The 23,342-nt window shown below is 43.4% G+C and overlaps 1 protein-coding gene across 1 annotated transcript in view; it reads left to right on the top strand.

Annotated features, from left to right (window-relative positions):
* The window catches only part of DAPK2 (death associated protein kinase 2), a 124,477-nt gene that overhangs the window by 86,270 nt on the left and 14,865 nt on the right, over nt 1-23,342 (top strand). Inside the window, exon 4 of the mRNA XM_049784159.1 lies at nt 15,128-15,257. Within this exon, the coding sequence (XP_049640116.1) occupies nt 15,128-15,257 (130 nt within the window). The remainder of the gene's footprint in view (nt 1-15,127; nt 15,258-23,342) is intronic.

Genomic DNA, 23,342 nt, shown 5'->3' with positions numbered 1-23,342 from the left:
GAAAGAAAAGCAATAAAATGGGGTAGAAAATCAAATAAGCTGAAAATGGGCTTCTAGAGGCTTTCATCCTCAGTTTGAGAGAGGACAGGAAAAAGGTAAATGAAACACCACAACAATACAAAAAGAAATATCAAATAAAATATCCAGTGAGTACTACAGCAATAAAGACAAGCACCACACAATAGTCTCGGTCACCCTGGCTTACAAAGTTACTCATAATAAAGTTGTTTTGAGCATTCAATGTTCTAACACCAATCCTACCACCCGTGTGACCTTCCCTCCACCTGTTTCCCACCCACCCTGAAGCACATCCCCTTAAGAAAAACAAATTAGGGCCCGGAGAGATAGCACAATGGTGTTTGCCTTGCAAGCAGCCGATCCAGGACCAAAGGTGGTTAGTTCGAATCCCGGTGTCCCATATGGTCCCCCGTGCCTGCCAGGAGCTATTTCTGAGCAGACAGCCAGGAGTAACCCCTGAGCACCGCCGGGTGTGGCTTAAAAACCAAAAAAAAAAACCAAAAAAAAAAAAAAAAAAAAGAAAAACAAATTATTTCATATTGCTTGTTACAACTATATGGCTAAAAAAATTATACCAAAAAAGTCAGAAAAGGAAATATGTGAAAATCAATGTATCTGACAATAGGATCTTTAAGTCATTATCTGAGAGTGTACTAAATTTTTGTTGCTTGTTGAACATTCTATGTTATTGTTTTTGTTTATTGAATTTAGTTGGCTTCCTTGCTACTTTCCCTTCTAATTTAGTGTGCTTTTACTGGGATGCCAGTATTGTTGAATTTGACGGTATCATACATGGCCATGTACTTCAGGAACTCTAGGATCTGTAGAGTTGAATCAATGTGTTTACATACCTGTAGTTGTAGGATGTGGGACTGGCTACTGGGGCTTCCAGCAGTACAGGAGGTGGGGTGTAGTGTAGGCAACTGCCAGCCCCCAGTCTGTCCAGATCCCAAAGTTTTCATCCTGAAATCAGTGTACCTGGAATTTTTGTCAATTTGGCTTCTACACACACACATAGTTGTGAAGCAGTAAAGTTAGGTGTTGTATGGTGGTGGTTGTGCAGTGTGAGTATGACTTCTAGGGTTTTAGCCTACCCTCCTCCTTCTGAGATTACTGCAGAATTTTCAACTGGAAGACTTGTGTACCTGTGAATCTTCATAGCTTGGCTTGCATCTCTTCTTAGATTAGTGGTGAATCTGTAAATCTGTGATGAGTTTCTGGTCTCCTTTTCATATGATGACTGTTACCCTCTTAAATGTCTCCATCAGAGATAAAATGCTAAGTTTCTGTGGGGCATCTGAAGTAGAAGGTAGGGTCACCCCAGTAGTGTACCCTGGTCACCTTTGGACTTGAGGATGTAAGACAACAAGCAGGCAAATCCAACCTCTCTGATCATGCCTATCTCCTTGTAAGTAACCCTGTGAGCAGTTGCCATTTTCTATCTCAGCTACAGGTGACAGGCCTAAAATTGGGGCCTCTATCTTTTTTTCAAGTGGGGTCAGTGCAGGTGGTGTGATCTGTGAACCCTGCAGGCTCTGTGACCATAAGAGGTTCCTTAGTTTTCTTCTATAGCAGGTTCTGGCAATGGGGTAGTTAGCCAGGTTTGTGTTTGACCTCATTCTACCAGGTCCCAACATACCATTGGCACTAAATTTCCCAGCCCTAGTGCACGTAGAAACCCTGGAAGACTTAACAGTTTGAGAGACACAGAAGTGAGTATCTCTTGACTACACAGATGCAGTGGTGAAGTTTCCCTTCCCAGAAGAGAAAGAAAGAAAAGGCAGCTTGTTATCAAGTGTTTAGGTCCTAAGAGGGAAAGAGAACAAGGACTTCTGGTACTCTTCTAAATTCCTTGCAGGGAACCGGTATTGGTGGCTAGCTGAGGCTGCTTCGGGGAATGTGTGTACAGATTTCCCACAATGTGTGGATGATCTGGGCTTCCCATGGACACATGCAAGATGAGAACAAGTCCCTGCCTTCTCACACTTAGAGTTGTACGGCCTCTGGTTTCTTTGGCCCAGGCCCAGCAGGGCAACTTCTGGAACTGTTTATCATGAGTGCTCAGTAGAATTACTTCATGCTAGGCAGACACTTCCTGGAACTGTCATGTGTTTGTGCCCCTTCTGGAACTTTCCACAAACTGGAGGAGTTCACACAGGAGTCCAGCCCACGACTCATACAGGACGTCTGGCTTCCATATTGTTTACATACATGACATCTGTCTTCCATGAATACACACTTTTCATGTTTCATTTAGATTTATTTTGTTTATTGGGCTTAGTTGATTCTATGATATTTCCCATCTAATTTAGTTAGTTCATACTGGGATGTCAGTATTGTTGAATTTGGAGGTATCATTCATGTCCATGTACTCCAGGAACTCTAGGATCTATAGAATTGAATCAATGAGTTTACATAGCTGTAGTTGTGGGATGTGGGTCTGCCTACTGGGGCTTCCAGCCACACAGGAGGCGCTTCATGATTTACAAAGTTATTCATAATATAGTTGTTTCAGGCATTGTTTTGCAACATCAATCCCACCACCAGTGTGATCCTCCCTCCTCCAATGTTCCTAGTTTCCTATCCACTAATCCAGCCTTCCCTCTTTGCAAACACAAACACATTCCATGGCAAATGGATTTATCATAACATAGATGATTAAGAGTCAATTCATGATGTTTGATTATTATATCTCACAATGGTGTTAACATCATTGTCTGAGGATTTACTGAACTAGTTGGTGCCGGTTAAGTATCTTGTATTAGTTGTTTTTGCTCATTGAGCTTCTGCAGCAAGCATTGGATCTCTATGAGTAGCTCTCTGTGGTTGACTTCTTGCTCAGTGCTTGCCCACAGTGTATTACTCAGTGTTGAAGGATGAGTCAATGAGCCCACAGATGCCTCAGTGAGCCTCAGATAGCAACAGCCCTGCCCTGTCACTGGGAAACCAAATGAGAGTGCAGATGAATTTCAACTCGGAGTGTGAACATTGGTTCACACATTAGTAGTTCAGCTAGAGCAGGGGTCTTTAACTTTTTAAACTGGGGGCCAGTTCACTATCCCACAGATCACTGGAGGGCCAGACTATATTATAAAAAATAACTATGATCAGGGCCGGAGAGATAGCAGGAAGGTAAAGCTTTTGCCTTGCATGCAGAAGGTCGGTGGTTTGAATCCTGGCATCCCATATGGTCCCCCAAGCCTGCCAGGAGCGATTTCTGAGCGTAGAGCTAGGAGTAACCCCTGAGCGCTGCCAGGTGTGACCCCCCAAAAAACAAAAACAAACAAACAAAAAAAACCCTATGAACCAATTCTTATATACACTGCACATATTTTTTTGCTTGTTTGGTTTTAGTTTTTGGACCACACCCTGTGGTGCTCAGGGGTTACTCCTGGCTCTCTGCTCAGAAATCGCTCCTGGCAGGCTCAGGGGACCATATGGGATACCAGGATTCAAACCACGGACCTTCTGCATGCAAGGCAAATGCCTTACCTCCATGCCATCTCTCCAGCCCCCACTGCACATATCTTATTTTGAAGTAGAAAAAACATAACAGGAACAAATACACTATTTAAAGTGAAGAACGAGGGCCCGGAGAGATAGCACAGCAGCGTTTGCCTTGCAAGCAGCCGATCCAGGACCAAAGGTGGTTGGTTCGAATCCCGGTGTCCCATATGGTCCCCCGTGCCTGCCAGGAGCTATTTCTGAGCAGACAGCCAGGAGTAACCCCTGAGCACTGCCGGGTGTGGCCCAAAAACCAAAAACCAAAAAAAAAAAAAAAAAGTGAAGAACGAGTAAAATTAAATCTACCAATTTATCAGTATTTCACTGGGAATTATGGACATTTTGGTGGGCCATCGATTGCGGACCCTGCCCAAGACTGAGAAGAGGAATTGAGAGACAGAGAGAAGGAGGGGAGTCAGACAGTGCAATGCACATTTCACGCTGTGGGGCTGGGAGGAGTCAACTGTTAAGCAGGACAGGCAGCAGCGGCAACAATATCCCATGGGTTGATTAATTGTCCTCGGTGGGCCATCTGTGGGCCTGTGGGCCATAATTTGGGGATCCCTGAGCTAGAGATATCTGGCAGGCAGACATGGTGCTCTCTTTTGGTATGACGAGCCAAACACCAGGAAATGGAGCCCACTGCCACCTAGGAACCTAACCTTGTACGTGATCTCAACACAAAGAAAGGCCTTGCACAGGATATTTTTGTGTTTATTTGGGATTTGAGAGTTTTCCCTCCAGGCTGGGTGTGTCTCCCCACCCAAGCACTACTCCCCAGATCCGACATGTGGCCCTAATTCTGTCCAACTTGAAAATTCAGAAATGAAAGATAGTGTTTTGCTCTGACTTGTGTTTCAAACAAGAAGATTAAGTGAACATAATTGACTCAAAGTGCAAGCCAGAAACATTGTCAACTCTTCTGGTTTCTATAAACAGTGTTAATAGTGATTAGTTCCTGAGCAAGAGGCTCCAAAAACCTGAATTCCTCTATGCTCTGGACATCTTTTAAACACTTTGTGTTTCTTTACTATTGAATATAATAGACAAATGTCACGTGAAGTTTGGATACATCAGTGAAGCAATTTTTAAGTAATACTGTGAAGTGATCACAACAATAAGTCTAGGTAACATCTATCAATGCACAAAATCTCAAGTTTTTTCTTCTGAAGATATTTTTTTACGGAGTCCAAAGATGTGCTCTTCAATCTGTTCATAATGTCATGGCATCTGCTTTTCAAGTGTTTCCAAGAAGGATATTATGTATTTATAGTACTTTCTAGACTATACATCTTTCTTCTCATTTAAGCCTTACTGCCACCCACTGGGATTCAGTAGATGGGCAGTGATCACTTTTTCTTAGCTACAAAGCTGTTGAGAATCAGGTTAAGTAATTCATCCAAGATCATACAAGTACTCAGGAAGAGGGCTGGGACTTGAAACGAGCCAGTGAGGATACACTAAGCAAAGCTGGATGTGTTTTCCACCCTCCCCCACTGGGTTTTATTTCACCATATTCTAAGAGTAGATTTCTTACTTCCTTGAACCTGGCCTATTGCACACAGTTAATCCGAAGATCTGTACTATACCATCATTTTATACTTTGCTTAACAAGTTTTTCAACTGGTTATATTGTTTTTCAAATAAGCTATTTCTTACCCTTAAAATAAATTTCTGTTTTATTAATATAAACATGCATTTGAAAGTAGAATTTATAAGATTAAGGCTATTTCATACAAAAATCAGGAGGCTTGTAAGAAAGGAGGAGAGATGTGACAGAGATTTCACAGTGTCTAGGTAAGGTGAAAAGGTAAAGGGTCAGGGCAAACCAAAGAGCTTGTACAGGTGATCACAGCTCTGAACAGGGCTTTTTGGCCAAGTGTTTCATAATGAAAACCTTTAAAATACATTGAAATAAATTGAATGAAACTCTTCATACATTCCCCTAGGTTCAATGTTTGACCGTATCTGCTTTATTTCTCTCTCACACTTTTTCTTTTCTTTTTGGTCCATACCTGGTGATGTTCCTGACTCTCTACTTAGGGTTTACTAGTGGCAGGGCTCAGGGAGCCGTAGGGAGTGCTAGGGTACAAACCTAATGGTTGTGGTGCAGCACAAATCATAAAGCCAACTCAGTTGGGCCCGGAGAGATAGCACAGCGGCATTTGCCTTGCAAGCAGCTGATCCAGGACCAAAGGTGGTTGGTTCTAATCCCAGTGTCCCATATGGTCCCCTGTTCCTGCCAGGAGCTATTTCTGAGCAGACAGCCAGGAGTAACCCCTGAGCACCACCGGGTATGGCCCAAAAACAAACAAACAAAAACAAAACAAACAAACAAACAAAAGCCAACTCAGTTCAGTGCCTAAGGCTGAAAGCCAGAGATCCTGGAAAGACTTTAGAATGGGGTTTGTGTTTCCCTTCCACCCTCCTCTTTCTCATACAATGCCAATGAGGCAGTCAGGTGTGGTTTTTACTCTGCTCCCCTTCAGATGGTGACAAGAGGACAGAATCAAGCTGCAGTGTTTCCCAATACAAGAGTGAGGGTCCAGAGCTGCAATTTCTCAAATCCAAGTGCAGTTACTTGGACCCATCCCTCAGCCATCGCTCTGAGCTTTCTGGAAGAACCAGAGCTGGGGGGGGGTAGTGTGTAGTTAAGTGGCACAGCACTTAACTTATTGTGAGTCTTGGGTTTGACTTCACAAAGAAATGAAGAAGTGGGGCCAGATATATTACCAGGGTTAAGACACTTACCTTGCACAAGGCTAACCCTTGTTATCAAACTTCGATACTGCATATCATGCCCTGAACACCAGTAAAGAGTGACCCCAGAGGCAGGTGTGACCTTAAAAATTTCCCCTCCTGACCAAAAGAAAAATAAAAGGAAGGAAACAGCAAAATAACGTTAAAAAATGGAGGTGGGACAGCAGATAGATGGGGCTCCAGAGTATACATGGAAGCACCCACTTTACCATCAATGGGAATCTCACTGAGTTCTGTCATCAGCTATACAAGAGGCTCCCAAATTTATTTAGCCACTGACTCTTCTAAGAAACAAAAATCATTTATGTCTATCATCCATCTCTATCACACTTATGTTAAAAAATACTTAAATGAGGGCCCGGAGAGATAGCACAGCGGTATTTGCCTTGCAAGCAGCCGATCCAGGACCAAAGGTGGTTGGTTCGAATCCTGGTGTCCCATATGGTCCCCCGTGCCTGTCAGGAGCTATTTCTGAGCAGACAGCCAGGAGTAACCCCTGAGCATCAGCCGGGTATGGCCCAAAAACCAAACCAAACCAAAACAAAACAAAACAAAAACAAACAAAAAAAACCCCCCCAAAATACTTAAATGAAAGCACCTCCCTATTATACCCAAGGCCACAAAAGACCCCTTCCTCATCGCACCTGGGCCCCCTAGGGCCATTTTGTCCACTTTAATAAGGAAGGATGGAATTAGAACCTGGAACAGGAGCATGTAGGATTTGGAGTGAATCTGAGCTTGAAACTCAACTCCATCTTTTATTAGCTTGGGCATCTTGTGCAAGAAACTGAGGCTTACCTCACAGCCTCAGTTTCTTCATCTGGGAAATGAGTAAGGACAGGACTAGCCATTGAGTGAGAATGGAATAAAATGAGTGTGGTTGCTTTGTTAATTCTTAGCACCTGGACAGATGTTGCAATATATGAAACCGAGACTGGGAGCTTAGAGGAATCCAGGAAAGCAAAATAGTGTTCCCTCAGTGCGTTGCATTTTAGTGGGGAGTCCAGACTCATATGGGAGTGCTGGCAATACTGCCAAGCCTGGTCTGAGCCTGGTCTTAAAGGGTGGTAGGAAGCAATAGTGAACAAAAAGGACCATCAGTCTGGAAAGCAGAAATGGGGCCAAGCAAGCAATCACAGAGATGATGTTAAGGACTGCCGATCACTCTCTCTGTCTTATTTGAACTTGTATAGTCAGGCTCCATGCTTATTCTTTATTTACAGGGGTAAGTCTGAAGGAAAGTCCAAACCAGTTGCCCATTGTCACACTGCAGGAAAATGGCAGTCCTGAGATTTGAATCCAGATCGTGAGGCACTTTGCTACCTGCTATACTTGAGTCCCCAAACACAGGACATGCATGGGATGCATCTATGAGCACTGGCTCTTCATTCACTGGTCTAAGAAACAAATTCTGAGCTCAGTCCACATTGCTCAAGCTGGAAGCCAAAGGCAAGGCCCCTCACAGGGCTTTAGTGTCATGAGGAGCACACAGAGGACAGGCAAGGATATTGTTTTAACACAGTGGGTTCACTGCAAGGTAATCCAGAACCCACACAGGCAGAGACAACTAGCTATGGGGTCACAAGCAACTCAAACCAGAGCTGTGATACTGGGGGAGAAGCTTGTCAGGAGAGTAAGTGCAGGCTGGACTGTGTACACCCACTGGAATTTGGCAGAAGTGAGCTGGCCAGCACTGAGAGACCTTGTTCAAACTAAACAGAAATGGACCCTACATTAAGGCCACATGAGAGCCACAGTACCCAGGGAGAGTGTGTTGGGCCTATGGTCACCTGCCCACAGAGGCCCATAGCATAACTTTCTCAATATTTTCTGATTTATCATCAGGGGCCAAGCCTGACCATTTCAGTGAAAACTCAGCTCCTGGTTGGAGCTCAGTTCTCCTAGTTCAAATAAGCCTGGGCCTATTGCTTCTCAGCCTGACCTGCTCAGCCTGACCAGGGCAGAGTGAGCAGGTGGGCCAGAGGGCAGACCCTGAGGAGGCCCATAGGTATGGTTCTCCATCTAGCTTGGGCAGTTCAGCAGTGCCAGGGATTGGATAGTGTGAGGTGCCTCTCCCACTGTGAGTCTGGAGGGTTAAGAAAAGTGGAGGAGGAAAGCAGAGTGGGGAAGGCAGGTCTGTGAAAGTCATGTTCTTCGGGTATGTATTCGGGTGGCAGCTCAGGAGGTTCCATGAGGGTCATACATATAAAACTGGATTCCCGAGTCTGCCTGCATTCTATTACCCCTACCCCATGTCTCTGATTCCTGGGGCAGTACTGCAGTGGTGGGGGCAGTGTCCATCATCCACATGGGTAATGGAAGCCACTAGACATTTGCGCAGGTTTCACCTTGTGAGTGGCAGAACTGGGCTTAGAAAGCATGCCCAGGAAGCTTGAATCCTATCTTTTATATCTTTCTGAACCCAGAGATTGGTGTATGCCTGTGCTCTGTGGCCACATCCCTAACGCCTGTGCTTATTTTCACTCCCTAGTCTTGGAGGTGCTTTGTCTTGCAAGATACCGCAAGTCTCTGTTCTGGGGTGCTGGGGATCAGTCCTGGGTATGGGCCTGTGCTAAAGGCTCGTGTTTTTTTGTGGGGGGTACAAAGGGCTCTGGGAGATCAAAGGACTCGCTGGCTGCCTGCCAGGGTCTGACCGGTGGCTTAAAGGGCCTGGAGCTGGACCAGGCAGCGCCCATGGAATGTGATCCGTCCCTCAGCATGCTTCAGGGTGACATCAAGTATGTGAGTAAAGGGCTCAGTAGAAGTAAATAAAGTTGAAGAGGAGGAAACGAGGAGTTTGGAGAGGACGTCCTAAAGACCCACAGCTAAGGCTGCAATAGCCCTTTATGTCCTTCATTCTCAGGCCTGGACACCACTTCTTGGTACCCCAGCAGTGGTAATGATCCAATAACTTGGCAGATGGTGCCCTCTTGTAACTAAAGATCTGGACATTCCAGAGGCTTTGAATACAATCCAGTGACTACTTTATTTTTATTTATTTATTTATTTATTTATTTATTTATTTATTTATTTATTTTTGGTTTTTGGGCCACACCCAGCGGTGCTCAGGGGTTATTCCTGGCTGTCTGCTCAGAAATAGCTCCTGCAGGCACGGGGGACCATATGGGACACCGGGATTCGAACCAACCACCTTTGGTCCTGGATCAGCTGCTTGCAAGGCAAACGCCACTGTGCTATCTCTCCGGGCCCGACTACTTTATTTTTAAAGTTTTTTTTAAAGTTGAGATTCTTTGGTTTCTTATGCACATAATTCCAACACCACACTCATCACCAGTGTACCCCTTCCCTTTCCCAAGGACCCTCAAGACCTCTCTCACCTAGTCCTCCCAACTCAATTGTGTGGATCAGTTTTCCTATTATGTTGCTTTTGTCTCTTTGTTGTTCCCTTGATGTGGAGCTCTTAATTCCAGGTATGAGAAAGATTCTTCTTTATCTATCCCTTCCTTTTTGATTGACTTCACTCAGCATGATATCCTCTAGTTACGTCCATGTTGCCGCAAATTGCATGATCTGGAAGGTAGACCTATGTTCACCACTATACCACCAATGCAGGTAAATTGCATGATTTTATATTCAATATGGAAGTAGCCTCCATTGATAAATCCCCCATTATGATTCCCCAATACGAGGTCTCCCTTCCCTATTTTAGGGGAAGGAAGGGGAAGCAAAGATGCTCAGACCAAACCCTTGGTGGCCTTTGCAGCCTTTGCCTGACCTCATTTGCCCAGGGTGGGTGAGTATGGTAGGCACCCCTGGTAGAGGTGAAGGACGTGGCCCCTGTTCTTAGACTTTACAGCTGAAAATATAAGTAGAAGTTGTAAGATAGGATATGGGGGTACCAGGAAACTTCAAACCAATTTATATTTTTTCAGGGAGCTCACTCAGGAAAGTGGTGTTATAATACGAGAGGACCTAATATGGTTTAGGACCACTATCAGTGCAGGGTCCAAACAGCACTTCATACTTTCCCACTCTCAATCTGTTCCTTATTCCAAAGGATGCAACTTGGGCAAGCACTGCTTGTAGGATTCATTTTATTTTGTGTCTGATTTTGAGTTGATTTTTGGACATTCCGCACTCAGCAAACTTTTGTATTCTCCCAACCCTTACTGTATTCCCAGGTATGAGACCCATATGGAATTGCAATACCCAATTGAAAAATTTGAAGTTAGACCACAAGGCAAGGACCACAGCAGTAGAAGGTGGAGGGAGATTAAAAGAAGCAACTGGGGATAGGCTCTAAATGTGTAAGGAGAGTGGGAAAGTCCTGGTAGGAGGGCAAGATGCAGGGATAGAGTTGTGAATTGTTGGACTGGAAGTATAAGGGTGCAGGTGACTGAGGTTGGACAAGGAGATGTGTGCATCCTGTGTTCACAGAAGTATCATTTAAGGTGGACAAATAAAAATAAAAAAAGAAAAATATATAAAAATGAAAAAGAAAAAATAAAGCCCATAAACAGATGACTAGAGAAAGGAGGATATGCAGTAGGATAGTACGTTGCCACTCTAAAAGGATGAAGCTGCTCTTTGGACAAGTGCATGGAATCCAAGAGGGTGCTGAGTAAACAAGAGGAAGGCTTGTCCCAGACCATTTCACTTTGATATCACAGAATATCAATATCAATAAAGGAAACAAAAGGAATTTTAAAGAAGAACACTAATCCCTAGATTTAGTGAAAACTAGCAGGTTACAGAGGGAAAGAAAGAGTGTGTGTGAAGAATAAGAAAAGAGAGTCTGGGGCCAGAGAGATAGCACAGCAAGGAGGACATTTACCTTGCACAGGGCCGACCTGGATTCAATCTCCAACATTCCATATGATCCCCCAAGCCTGCCAGGAGTGATTTCTGAATGCAGAGCCAGGAGAAACCCCTGAGCGCTGCCAGGTATGGCTCCAAAACCATACATACATATATACATACAATTTTAAAAAAGAAAAGAAGGTCTTTTGATGGGGAGGACCCTGGGAATGTGGTGGCGGATATAGTGATTTGTAGAGCGTGGTGAAAAGCTACACTCCGGAAATTCTGTAGTGTTGCAACTAATAAACCAGTAAAGGGAAAGGGAAGGGAACACAAACCGAAAAAGGCTGCATGGTGCAAACCTCAATGCCTCAAATACCAGACAGGGCATTGAGTTTCTTCTGTGGTCATGGGTTACCAAAGATATTTGAGCAAATGTGGTGATGTGGGGAGCAGCACAGACTTCCTGGGGCCAGGATGCCCACACTGACTGCCACGACATGCAGCTGGACCTGGCCAGTGCCTGACCTTTTCAGGCCTCCTTGCTCATGTGTGTACTGGGCTCCATGTCAGCACCTCTGGGGAGTTTGCAGGAATTATACTCGGTGGTGTCTCTTGGGGCCGGCCAGGCTGAATCATTCCCACATGACCTCTGGGAATGTATTAGTGGGCTGTAATGGGAGGTGACGGTAAGAGGAGTAAATGCTAGCAAAGTTGCAACTGTGGTCTGAATCCCTTGGCCAGTGCTACTTTACCTTGGTAGCCAGGGAAGAAGCAGATTCCTGGTCTGGGGAGAACACAGACCAGGGCATCCTGCTGCCTTCCAGGTTCCTCCCTGCTTGAGCTCCCAGCCACCTCACTCCATTCTGATCACCTTTGGCAAGACAAAAAAAAAAAAAAGTTCGAGCCTCTGAAGGATGTGCTAGACTCCTTTCTGAGCCTCTAGACACACCATGAACCAGAGGCAAGACTTAGGTCCTTCACCCAGGTGAAAGCACCATAGCAAGAAAAGGCCCTCTGTACAGGGAAGCAGGGGCCAGAGCAGGAAAAGAGCTGAATTCATTCCAGGTACCTCTGATGCCAGCCCACAGTGGCATTCCCACTTCTCCCTGAGATAGATGTCAGGCCTTAGAGTTTGGGGAAGGAGATGGCTTTAGAGACTGGCAACTAAAGGGTAAAATCACTGTGTCCATAAGCTAGATCTTTAGACCTGGTTGCTTCTGGAGAAAAGAGGCATGTGAGTAGCTTGCTCTGAGAGTGATGTCCCAGTGATACGTGAATGTGACGCATGCCCTGTGCTCGGGTAGCTGCCAGGCATTGTACCAGCACAGGGTGGACACTGGGGAAAATTTCTGGGACAGCTGAAGTCCAGTGTGGGCACAGAGAACCGAGCTAGCCTGACACATCTGAGAAGGACTGATATAGGGGCTGTCAACTGGGAGCTAGGGTGGGTTGAGAAGAGCCCTGATTGGACACCAGTGCAAGTTGTGATTGTGTGTGAAGGTCTTGAGGGAGAAGAGTTCAGTGGACACTTGTGGACACATGAGGGAACCCATGGTGCTCCTGGACCATGGGTTGGGGGGTGGAAGCTCTACCTAAGGATTCAACTCTTTTCTTCCTTCCTATTAGTCCTACCCTCACCTAACTGCTGAGGTTACTTCCTGTGCATTGCCTCTGTCTTCTTTCAGTGTATTGGGAGATATTTCTACCTGGATATTGGGCTGAGTGAGCAACCCAATTTCCCAGTAAAGGGGCTCCTGAGACCCCAAAGGCAGCCCTGGAGTGTGGGACAGAGGTTATACTAAGTACGTCCTCCTTCTAGGCCACCACCTGCCCATCAGAGTTCTTATCTCCCTGCTGTAGAGCCAGGTATCTTTTCCTGCCTGGGAGAGGCTACAAGGGTACTTCCAGAATAAAGTGGGAGAAACATCAAAACAAACTTTAAACATGAAAAAGCAAATGTTTGTTTTACTTTTGTTTCTTGTTTTGGGGTCACACCCGGCCATGCTGGGGGGAGACCATGCAGCTTCTGAGAGTGAATCCAGTGTTTATTTGTTTCCACAAGCAATATTTTTTTAAAAGAGAGGTGTAGGTTTTCAGGCTTCTCACTTGAATGGAAGGTCCTAGCTTCTGTGAGGAGTATCACAGATTTGACAAGCTTGGGGATGATGTTGGCCAGTGCTTGGGGCCTACTACACCCACTAGCCCTGCACTAGCATGTGGGGACAAAGTCAATAATATTCTTCCTGCTCCCCACCTCAGCAGATGAGGTTAGAGATGGAGAGCAGGACAGAGAGGATGTGGATCTGGAGAAGGTAATACATGTCGTTCTAGCCGCACAGTTCAAGTAAGGAGAACCTGGACCAGGGAGGTTAGTCACAGGCTGCTGAGAGAGGTCATACATGGAGCCATCTGGAGTGTCAGTCAGTGCAGAATGGGGTAGAAGTCTTCCCTAGAGAGAAAACCATCGATCAACCTTTCCATTTTTTGAGAAACTTGGACTTCACTAAACATTTCATTTGACAAACTATGATCTTCATTAAACATGCACCTATTTCAATATCCTTTTTTTTTTTTTTTTTTTGGTTTTTGGGCCACACCCGGCAGTGCTCAGGGGTTACTCCTGGCTGTCTGCTCAGAAATAGCTCCTGGCAGGCACGGGGGACCATATGGGACACCGGGATTCAAACCAACCACCTTTGGTCCTGGATCGGCTGCTTGCAAGGCAAACGCTGCTGTGCTATCTCTCCAGGCCCTCAATATCCATTCTTACCAGACATTTTGGCAAAGTGAAATTACATTAGTTGCACCTCACATCAGTCAGTTTTACTTTTTCCTGAGGTGCTTCTTTCAAGTGTTCGGACTGGCGGTAATTGGGGGGTCTGTGAGGGAACATGTGCTGGGGATTGAACTCAGCACCTCATTTATGCAAGGGGCATGTTTTGCTATTTGAGCCACATCCCAGTCCCTTCACAGTTAGTTTTAGAAAATTTTCACCACCTCAATTAGTCCTCCATAGGCCTGGTTAACCACTAATCTTCTTTCTGTTTCAGTGAAGCAGTCTGTTCAAGACATGTCACATGAACAGAATCAGAGAGTTGTGATCCCTGGTAAAATTTCTTTCACTTAGTATGTTTTCCAGTTCATCCTTGTAACATGTATCAGAATTTAGTTCCTTGTGATCCTTCTTTTTGCCTTCATTCCTTTCTAGGGTGGAAAAGTACCAGTTGCATTGGACAGCATGTGCCTGATTTACCCTTAGCCAGAGATACTGTTTCCTGCCCCCTCTCTCCAGGACAGTGGGGGTTGTGCAGCTGTGAACCCTCGTTGATCTATGTTTTCCAGATATTTCATGTGGGAATATAATATAGGCCTGTGCTGGTGGACCATGAGAGAGGGTGGCATGGAGACCCAGGGGGAGAGTGACAGAAACTCAGGACCCTACTCTTGCCTCAAGTGGGAGTACAGGGTGTGTGATGCAGAGCAGGGCTTTGTCACTGGGCAGCTATTAGCAGGGCTGCTGATAGTTTGGTAGCTGGATTTATTCTCCCTGAGAATCACACACAGCTTTTTCTGTGTCCTGCTAGAGGCCAAAATTAGTTAAACATACATTAGAGTGGAAAACACACATTAATCTTGAGGAGATCATGTTGTCAACAGGATACTGGTGGGTGATGGTCAGGAAGACAAAGGTCAATGTGTCCAGAGTTAGTGGAGTCTGAACCACACCTGCTGATGTTATGGCTGTGGTTTGTCTCAGGAAACTCTGTTAGTCTTTGTGCCCATTTCACAGATGCAGAAACATGCACCATGACAGGGTAGTGCCATTCGGATACTAAGAGCTTTAAAGTCCAAAACACTGGACTTTCTGCCGTAAGTTTGGTGAAACATGGGCCTTATCCTCAACTCTGGGCATATTTCTGAGGTCATGGGAGAAGTTGAGGACACAAAAACAAGAGTATATGCTCTTTTAGTCTCCTAAAAAAGAACATCAAACTCCACCCCACCCCCAAAGCAAAAACACAAAACAGGGCTTTAATTGCCATCTTTTCTTCCTTTCTCTCTTTTTTCCCCTGTTATCTAGCCAGAAAACATTATGCTGTTAGACAAGGATATTCCCATCCCACACATCAAGCTGATTGATTTTGGCCTGGCCCATGAAATAGAAGATGGAGTTGAATTTAAGAACATTTTTGGGACGCCAGAATTTGTTGGTGAGTTTTAGGCCTATTTATCTTTCATTAAGAATCTAAGGCAAAAAGTCGAGAAGTCTCAGGAACAAAACCTTTATCTGTGGCATCTCAGGTAAGGAGGCCTCAGAGCCCCCCAGATCATCAGGATGGGGAGGAACTGTCTCACTTGGCCTCTGGGTATGGGTTTGAGTTTGACTTGGAGCACCCAAATAGTCAGGGTGGGGTAGGGATCTTTTTTTTTTAAAAAAAAACTTTATTGATTGATTGGTTTTTGAGCCACACCAGCAGCTGCTCAGGGGTTACTCCTGGCTCTGCACTCAGAAATAGCCCCTGGCAGGCTGGGGGTCCATATGGGATGCTGGGAATTGAACCTGGGTCTGTCCCAGTTCTTCTGCGTGCAAGGCAAACACCCTACCGCTGTGCTATTTCTCCAGCCCCAAGGAAGTTAGGTATCTTATTAGAGTTAAATTTTCACTGTCTAGCCCATTATCACTCTTCCCTGAGTTTATTCTGCAGATTTAAATCTACATCATCCTCTTACATTTCTATACATGGAAGCTTTTCTGGAGCAGTTTTTGATTTCCTGGAAAGGAAAAAGAACACCATCTGCCATGTGCCAGCTCCACCCACTCACCTCTCCTCTGAGCCCCACTTTATTCATGATTGGGGGCCCAGCTCCAAAAAGGATGTGGCAACTCTCTCTTCCTTAGATTGTATTTTTATGCCCTTGGCTTAGGCCATCAAAACCCCTCATGGAACTTGGGCCATGAGTTGGAGAGAGTCATGAAACAGTCTGCAAGAGGGAAAGAAATGAGAATTAAGAATCTTTGTCAGGGGCCGGAGAGATAGCATGGAGGTAAAGTGTTTGCCTTGCATGCAGAAGGTTGGTGGTTCGAATCCCGGCATCCCATATGGTCCCCTGAGCCTGCCAGGAGCAACTTCTGAGCATAGAGCCAGAAGTAACCCCTGAGTGCGGTCGGGTGTGACCCAAAAACCAAAAAAAAAAAAAAAAAAAAAGAATCTTTGTCGGGGGGGCCGGGCGGTGGCGCTAGAGGTAAGGTGCTTGCCTTGCCTGCGCTAGCCTAGGACGGACCGCGGTTCGATCCCCCGGCGTCCCATATGGTCCCCCAAGCCAGGAGCGACTTCTGAGCGCATAGCCAGGAGTAACCCCTGAGCATCACCGGGTGTGGCCCAAAAACCAAAAAAAAAAAAAAAAAATCTTTGTCTGTGTTTTGGGAGTTGACCTGAGACAGAAGGAGGGCATGGTCTTGTCCAAAACGGTTTGAAACCTGAAACCCTGACAATGGTCTTATAGAAAAGAAAGGCAGAATGTGTCAGATTATCAGACCTCAAAGTTGTTTCAAACTTCATATGCCTGCCTGTACTCTCTGTGGAAATAGACCTCAGAGACCCCAGAAATCCCAGGGCAGGGAGCCTGGTGCTGCCCCCTGTTTGCTCACCTGCAGAGGACCTTCATTATCTCTCTGCCTAGTGACTATTCAAAATGGCCAGTAGGTGGTGGAGCTGGAGACTCAGACCCAGATCCAGCCATCCAAGACTGTGCTTTCAGAACACTGGTTTGCCTGTAAAAGATCTGTCTGAAGGAGCTTGTCCTTTCATGCTGGAAGCACACAGAATTATAGAGTACCACTGCTAGAAGTGTCTTTCAGGTAATCTAGTCTGATGCTTTCACAGATGTGGAATTGGAAGCCTGAAACATTTTCTTTAAGGTCAATCAAGAGTTGCTCTTCACTCATGTGCAACAAAGATTAGGGACTGCCTAATGATTCAAACTCGCAAACCCAAGGTCACAAAGTAAGTTGGTAGGAAAAGTTAAATTATTGGCCGCAGCCATGGAACCTCAAGTCTCAAATTCCAGGACAGCTTTCTGCAACCCCTCATTCAACCTGTAGCAACAATGAGTGAGTTTAATATATTTCTGTTCCTACCAGTGTTTATTCATAGGAAAGGATGCAATTTGAAGTTCAAGAAATGAACAAAGGAGTCATCACAAGGCAGGCCATGAGGAATTGTGATGCTGTTCTGAGACTTCAGACATGATAGTCTCTCTGGTGACTCAGTGTGGTCTGCTGTGCCTCCATGTATGAGGGTCCAAGAGCTGATGTAGTGGGGGGAAAGAATATGCAGGGAAGGGCAGGATCTCCAGTCACAAATAAGTAGGCTAGTGCATTTGTCAGGAGGACTTTGTCTATGTGGGTAGAGCCAAGTTCAGACTGGCAGTGTAAACAGGAGTGATGGGCCAGACAGTGCTAATTCATATTTAATAGCTGGCTTTGAAGCAAAACCTTAACTTATGGCTTCCTTCCTTCCTTCCTTCCTTCCTTCCTTCCTTCCTTCCTTCCTTCCTTCCTTCCTTCCTTTCTTTCTTCTCTTTCTTCCTTCCTTCCTTCCTTCCTTCCTTCCTTCCTTCCTTCCTTCCTTCCTTCCTTTCTTTCTTTCTTTCTTTCTTTCTTTCTTTCTTTCTTTCTTTCTTTCTTTCTTTCTTTCTTCTTTCTTTCTTTCTTTCTTTCTTTCTTTCTTTCTTTCTTTCTTTCTTTCTTTCTTTCTTTCTTTCTTTCTTTCTTTCTTTCTTTCTTTCTTTCTTTCTTTCTCTTTCTTTCTTTCTTTCTTTCTTCTTTCTTTCTTTCTTTCTTTCTTTCTTCTTTCTTTCTTTCTTTCTTTCTTTCTTTCTTTCTTTCTTTCTTTCTTTCTTTCTTTCTTCCTTCCTTCCTTCCTTCCTTCCTTCCTTCCTTCCTTTCTTTCTTTCTTTCTTTCCCTTTTCTTCCTTCTGTTGATGTTTTGTGATGACTGGGAGTGCACACACAAACAATTCATTTTGTGATGCTACCACATTTGTTGGAAGTGCTCTCATATCACATTATTGGTTGTAGAATGCTTGCCAGGGGCCCCACTTTAGCTATGGAGCTTGTGGAGGTGGTGGCTCTGTTTGAGCACACACCTAGCTGTGTAACTGAGATCTCTGGAAGCCCCCAGGGAGCACAGTCAGCAGAGTCTCGAGGATGTTCCATCTCTGAATGACTTTTTGGTACCTATCCTTGGCCACTTTCAACTCAACAGGTTTGTCACTGGATATAATCAGGAAGAGATACATGGGATTGACTCTGTGAGCCAATAGGACCTAGATCTAGCCCATAGCTGTATTTGTTTCTACTTCACAAATGTATGAGATGATTTCTTGAAGCCCCTGCCAAAATGTGATGATTTTCCCCTTCAAAACCTTGGGAAGTGCACTTTCCCTTCTTTCAGTCAATCCTTTGAACTTTCAAACTGAGACTAGCAATAGACCCTTAGTGTCAGTTGCCACATTTGTAGCAAAGCCAGTCTTTCAAAATGTCTTCTGCTACAAGTGGATTCTTAAGAAAAATATGCTTTCTTAGTTTTAAAGAGCCATCTGCAGATGAGAAATATTATATTCACATATCATAGAGTAAAAGATATTGCTAGGAGACAGGGGCAGAATGGAATAAATATTTCATTTATTATTTATTATTATTTCATGATTTTGGTTTTTGTTTGCAATGCCAGAGATTGAACACGAGACCATATATATGCAAAGCATGCACTGTACTAGTGACCATATTCCTTGTCTAAGAAAAATATTCTTTCGAAGGAAATCTGGACTAAAAGGAAATGATAAAATTTGAAGGACAAGAACTGCTTTAGCATTGCCTGTTTCTTCCCCAAACACCAGTGACATACAGTTGTATCTGTGCCACCAAGAATAGGAAGATATCCCCTAAAGAGCAGTGCTTTCTTTAGTCAGAGCTGAATAAAGTTTCCATATTCACAAGCATAAGACTGAAATTATGAATGAAAGAAAGAAAGAAAGAAAGAGAGAGAGAGAAAGAAAGAAAGAAAGAAAGAAAGAAAGAAAGAAAGAAAGAAAGAAAGAAAGAAAGAAAGAAAGAAAGAAAGAAAGAAAGAAAGAAAGAAAGAAGGAAAGAAGGAAAGAAGGAAAGAAGGAAAGAAGGAAAGAAGGAAAGAAGGAAAGAAGGAAAGAAAGAAAGGAAGGAAGGAAGAAAGAAAGAAAGAAAGAAAGAAAGAAAGAAAGAAAGAAAGAAAGAAAGAAAGAAAGAAAGAAAGAAAGAAAGAAAGAAAGAAAGAAAGAGGGGCCCGTGAGGTGGCACTAGAGGTAAGGTGTCTGCCTTGCAAGCGCTAGCCAAGGAAGGACCGCGGTTTGATCCCCTGGTGTCCCATATGGTCCCCCCAAGCCAGGGGCAATTTCTGAGCACTTAGCCAGGAGTAACCCCTGAGCATCAAATGGGTGTGCCCCCCCAAAAAAAAACAAAAAAAGAAGAAAGAAAGAAAGATAGATAGAAAGAAAGAAAGAGAGAGAGAAAGAAAGAAAGAAAGAAAGAAAGAAAGAAAGAAAGAAAGAAAGAAAGAAAGAAAGAAAGAAAGAAAGAAAGAAAGAAAGAAAAAAGAGAGAAAGAAAGAAAGAAAGAGAGAGAAAGAGAGAAAGAAAGAAGAGAGAGAAAGAAGAGAGAAAAAAGAAAGAGAGAAAGAAAGAAGAAAAGAAAGAAAGAGAGAAAGAGAGAAAGAAGAAAGAGAGAAAGAAAGAAAGAGAAAGAAAGAAGAAAGAAAGAAAGAAGAAAAGAAAGAAAAAAAGAAAGAAAGAAAGAGAAAGAGAGGGAGAGAGTGAGAGAGGGAGGGAGGGAGGAAGGAAGGAAGAAAGAAAGAAAGAAAGAAAGAAAGAAAGAAAGAAAGAAAGAAAGAAAGAAAGAAAGAAAGAAAGAAAGAAAGAAAGAAAGAAAGAAAGAAAGAAAGAAAAAGAAAGAAAGAAAGAAAGAAAGAAAGAAAGAAAGAGAGAAAGAAAGAAAGAAAGAAAGAAAGAGAGAAAGAGAGAGAGAGAGAAAGAAAGAAAGAAAGAAAGAAAGAAAGAAAGAAAGAGAGAGAGAGAGAGAGAGAAAGAAAGAAAGAAAGAAAGAAAGAAAGAAAGAAAGAAAGAAAGAAAGAAAGAAAGAAAGAAAGAAAGAAAGAAAGAAAGAAAGAAAGAAAGAAAGAAAGAAAGAAAGAAAGAAAGAAAAAGAAAGAAAGAAGGAAGGAAGGAAGGAAGGGACTAATATCTATTTCTTTTAACATTCTAAATAGACAATAGAAATATTTGAAGTAAATGCTGAGAACTTATAGAACTGATTTTAAAAATGTATCCTTAGGTACAAAAAATATATTGCATATCAGATAGGAAAATATAATCCACACCTGAATATACAGTATTTTTTGTTTTTGTCTTGTTTGGGTTACTTTTAGCTGTGCTCAGGGTGTGCTCATGTGGTGTTGAGGATCAACCCAGGTTGGTCACATACTCAGGAAGTACCATAATTGCTGTTCCATCATTTCTGGTCCCATGAGCATACAATAATTAAGCTATACCATGCCGAGGAAAGCCAGGAAAAAAGGACAGATTACTAATCACAAAGAAAGTAAAACATCCCAACCAACACATGTACATTAAACACAACTTCTCAAAATTAAGGAAGTCAGTCCTATAGAATATTAACTCCAAAGATCTGAAGAAAATTAAAAATCCATAAGCATTGGGAACAAAGCACTGGCGCAAGCAGTAGGCTTATCTGCTCTAGCCTTATCTAGCCTTATCTGCTCTAGCCTAGGACAGACCGTGGTTCATCCCCCAGCGTCCTTTATGGTCCCCCAAGCAAGGAGCGATTTCTAAGTGCATAGCTAGGAATAACCCCTGAGTGTTACAGGGTGTGGCCCAAAAACAAACAAAAAAATTCATAAGTATTATAAAAATAAAAATAAATCCATAGTAATGAAGTCTGGACAATTACTTTTTCTTACATTGCCTATATGAATAGGTAAAAGATTGTTTCAAAACAAAGCAAAAGAACAAAGGAAAAAGGAACCCCAATTGGACTTTTTCACATGTATGTGGATGATTTGCAAGGTTTGGAATCCAGGGCCTCATACATGTAAGTTCTACTGACTCACCTCTAGCCTATCATTAGTGGAGCATAATAGAAGATGTACTTCTGAATTAAGAAAAAGGCCTATGGGGCCAGAGCACTGGCACAATGGTAGGGTGTTTGCCTTGCACGTGGCTGACCTTGGACGGACCGAGGTTCCATCCCCTGGTGTCCTATGTGGTTCCCCCAAGCCAGGAGCGATTTCTGAGTGCATAGCCAGGAGTAACCCTTGAGTGTTACTGGGTATGCCCCCCCCCCAAAAAAAAAGGCCTCTAATAGTCACAATGCCAGAAGTAATAGGATCAAAGAAATCAGCAAACAGGACAAATAAAAACATGTTCTGTTTCAAATACTGGTGATGATGCTAATGTTTTGATTGTGAGATTAGAAAAGGACAAAACTAAAAATCTGAAGACAGTGTTTGAACAGAATCCTTGGAATGAGTGTTCTAAAGATTTTTTTTTAATTAGTGGAAGGTCCTAATGTCAATTTGTATTAGAATTTATTAAATGCTCACAGCAAATCTCAAAGGTAAACATTTAAAAGTAGAATCAGGAAAGCGATAAGAAAATTAACACATTTTAGAAATATGTGATAAAGAGAAGAAAATCACTCCAAAATAGACAACAAAACACATTGAGAACAGAAACAAGTTTATCTCAAGCAGAGAAGCACTGGAGGGTGAGTTATATCCCAAACTTTCTATAGTAAAAGACATTAAAAAGAAGTATTCAATCAATGAAATATGAGAAAATGAGTAGAAAAAATCATCACAGGGGTCTAGAACAACAGTACAATGAGTAGGCTGCTTGCCTCACATGTGGCTGATGCTTGTTCAATCCCTGGCATCCCAGAGCCAGGAGTAAGTCCTGAGCACTTCTGGGTATGACAACCTCTCAAAAAAGAAAAGGACTATCATTAGAATCTGATCACAACGTAGCACTGGTATGTTGATCTGGGTATCTAAATCTTTGCCTACATTTTCCTACTTGCCTTGTCTGAACCAACATATCCATACTACATACATACATTCACCATACTGAAGGAATTCTTTCATGAGTATGCAGAGTACATGTGCAGAAAAGCTTAGAGCCAAGAGTTCCTATAAGAAAAGACAGAAACAGTTCAGATGTCAGACTGAGGGGAGAGTGACTATACACGGATATACAGTCATCATAGCGTCATGGCTTTCATCATTGACAGGCTGTATAGATGGAGGTGACCTCAGTGAGCCCTACTACAGCTGAAGTATGTCTAGGCTAAACTGTTAAGGTGTGTGCATTTACAAGGTATGATGTTTCCACATTGGGAAAGTCACCTGAGGACGTTTCTCACAATGCATTTCCCTTGTCAAATTACCTAACAGTATGTTCGCATAAAGGACTATCAAGTACTTGTGAAAATTAAGAATCATGGCTGAACATGTAGTGAATGTAGAAGCACAATATTAAGAGGGTGAAAATCCAGCAATATGGGCCCAGAGAGATAGCACAGCGGTGTTTGCCTTGCAAGCAGCCGATCAAGAACCAAAGGTGGTTGGTTTGAATCCCGGTGTCCCATATGGTCCACCGTGCCTGCCAGGAGCTATTTCTGAGCAGACAGCCAGGAGTAACCCCTGAGCAATGCCGAGGTGCCCCCCCCCCAAAAAAAAAAGAAAATCCAGCAATAGTATTAGGTGCTGAGTAATAAGAACACCAGGATGGTTGCTGTTTCATAAAACAGGGAGAGGTGGTAGGATGGGCTGGTGGTTACCTTCCAGGGATACAATGGTTTGGGTATTGTTTGAGATCAGAGCTTCCCCAACTTACTAGGCCTACCACTCTCTTTCAGGGAAAAAAAAAAACACAATAGTGCCCTTGGATAGTTTCCTTCTTCAAATTATTAAACAGAAAGTTCCACTAATTGCACCCAAGGCTACTGCCACTCCCTTTGGATTGAAAAAAGAATAAATAATATAATAATAATATTCTTATATATACTAATATTCTTATTTCTTATTTCTATTTCTTATTCGAGTGTCCCTGGGAGCCAATATCTCCACTTTGGGAAACAAGGCTTTGGACACATGTAGCATTTCCCTATTTCATCAATTCTTCTCCCCTCTCAAATTCCTGTCCCCTCTTTCTCATCCATTTTATGACAAGCTTTTGAGAGTCAT

The sequence above is a fragment of the Suncus etruscus genome, chromosome 1 (assembly GCF_024139225.1).
Source record: "Suncus etruscus isolate mSunEtr1 chromosome 1, mSunEtr1.pri.cur, whole genome shotgun sequence".
NCBI lineage: Eukaryota > Metazoa > Chordata > Mammalia > Eulipotyphla > Soricidae > Suncus > Suncus etruscus.
This window is presented reverse-complemented; position numbering and strand designations above follow the sequence as displayed.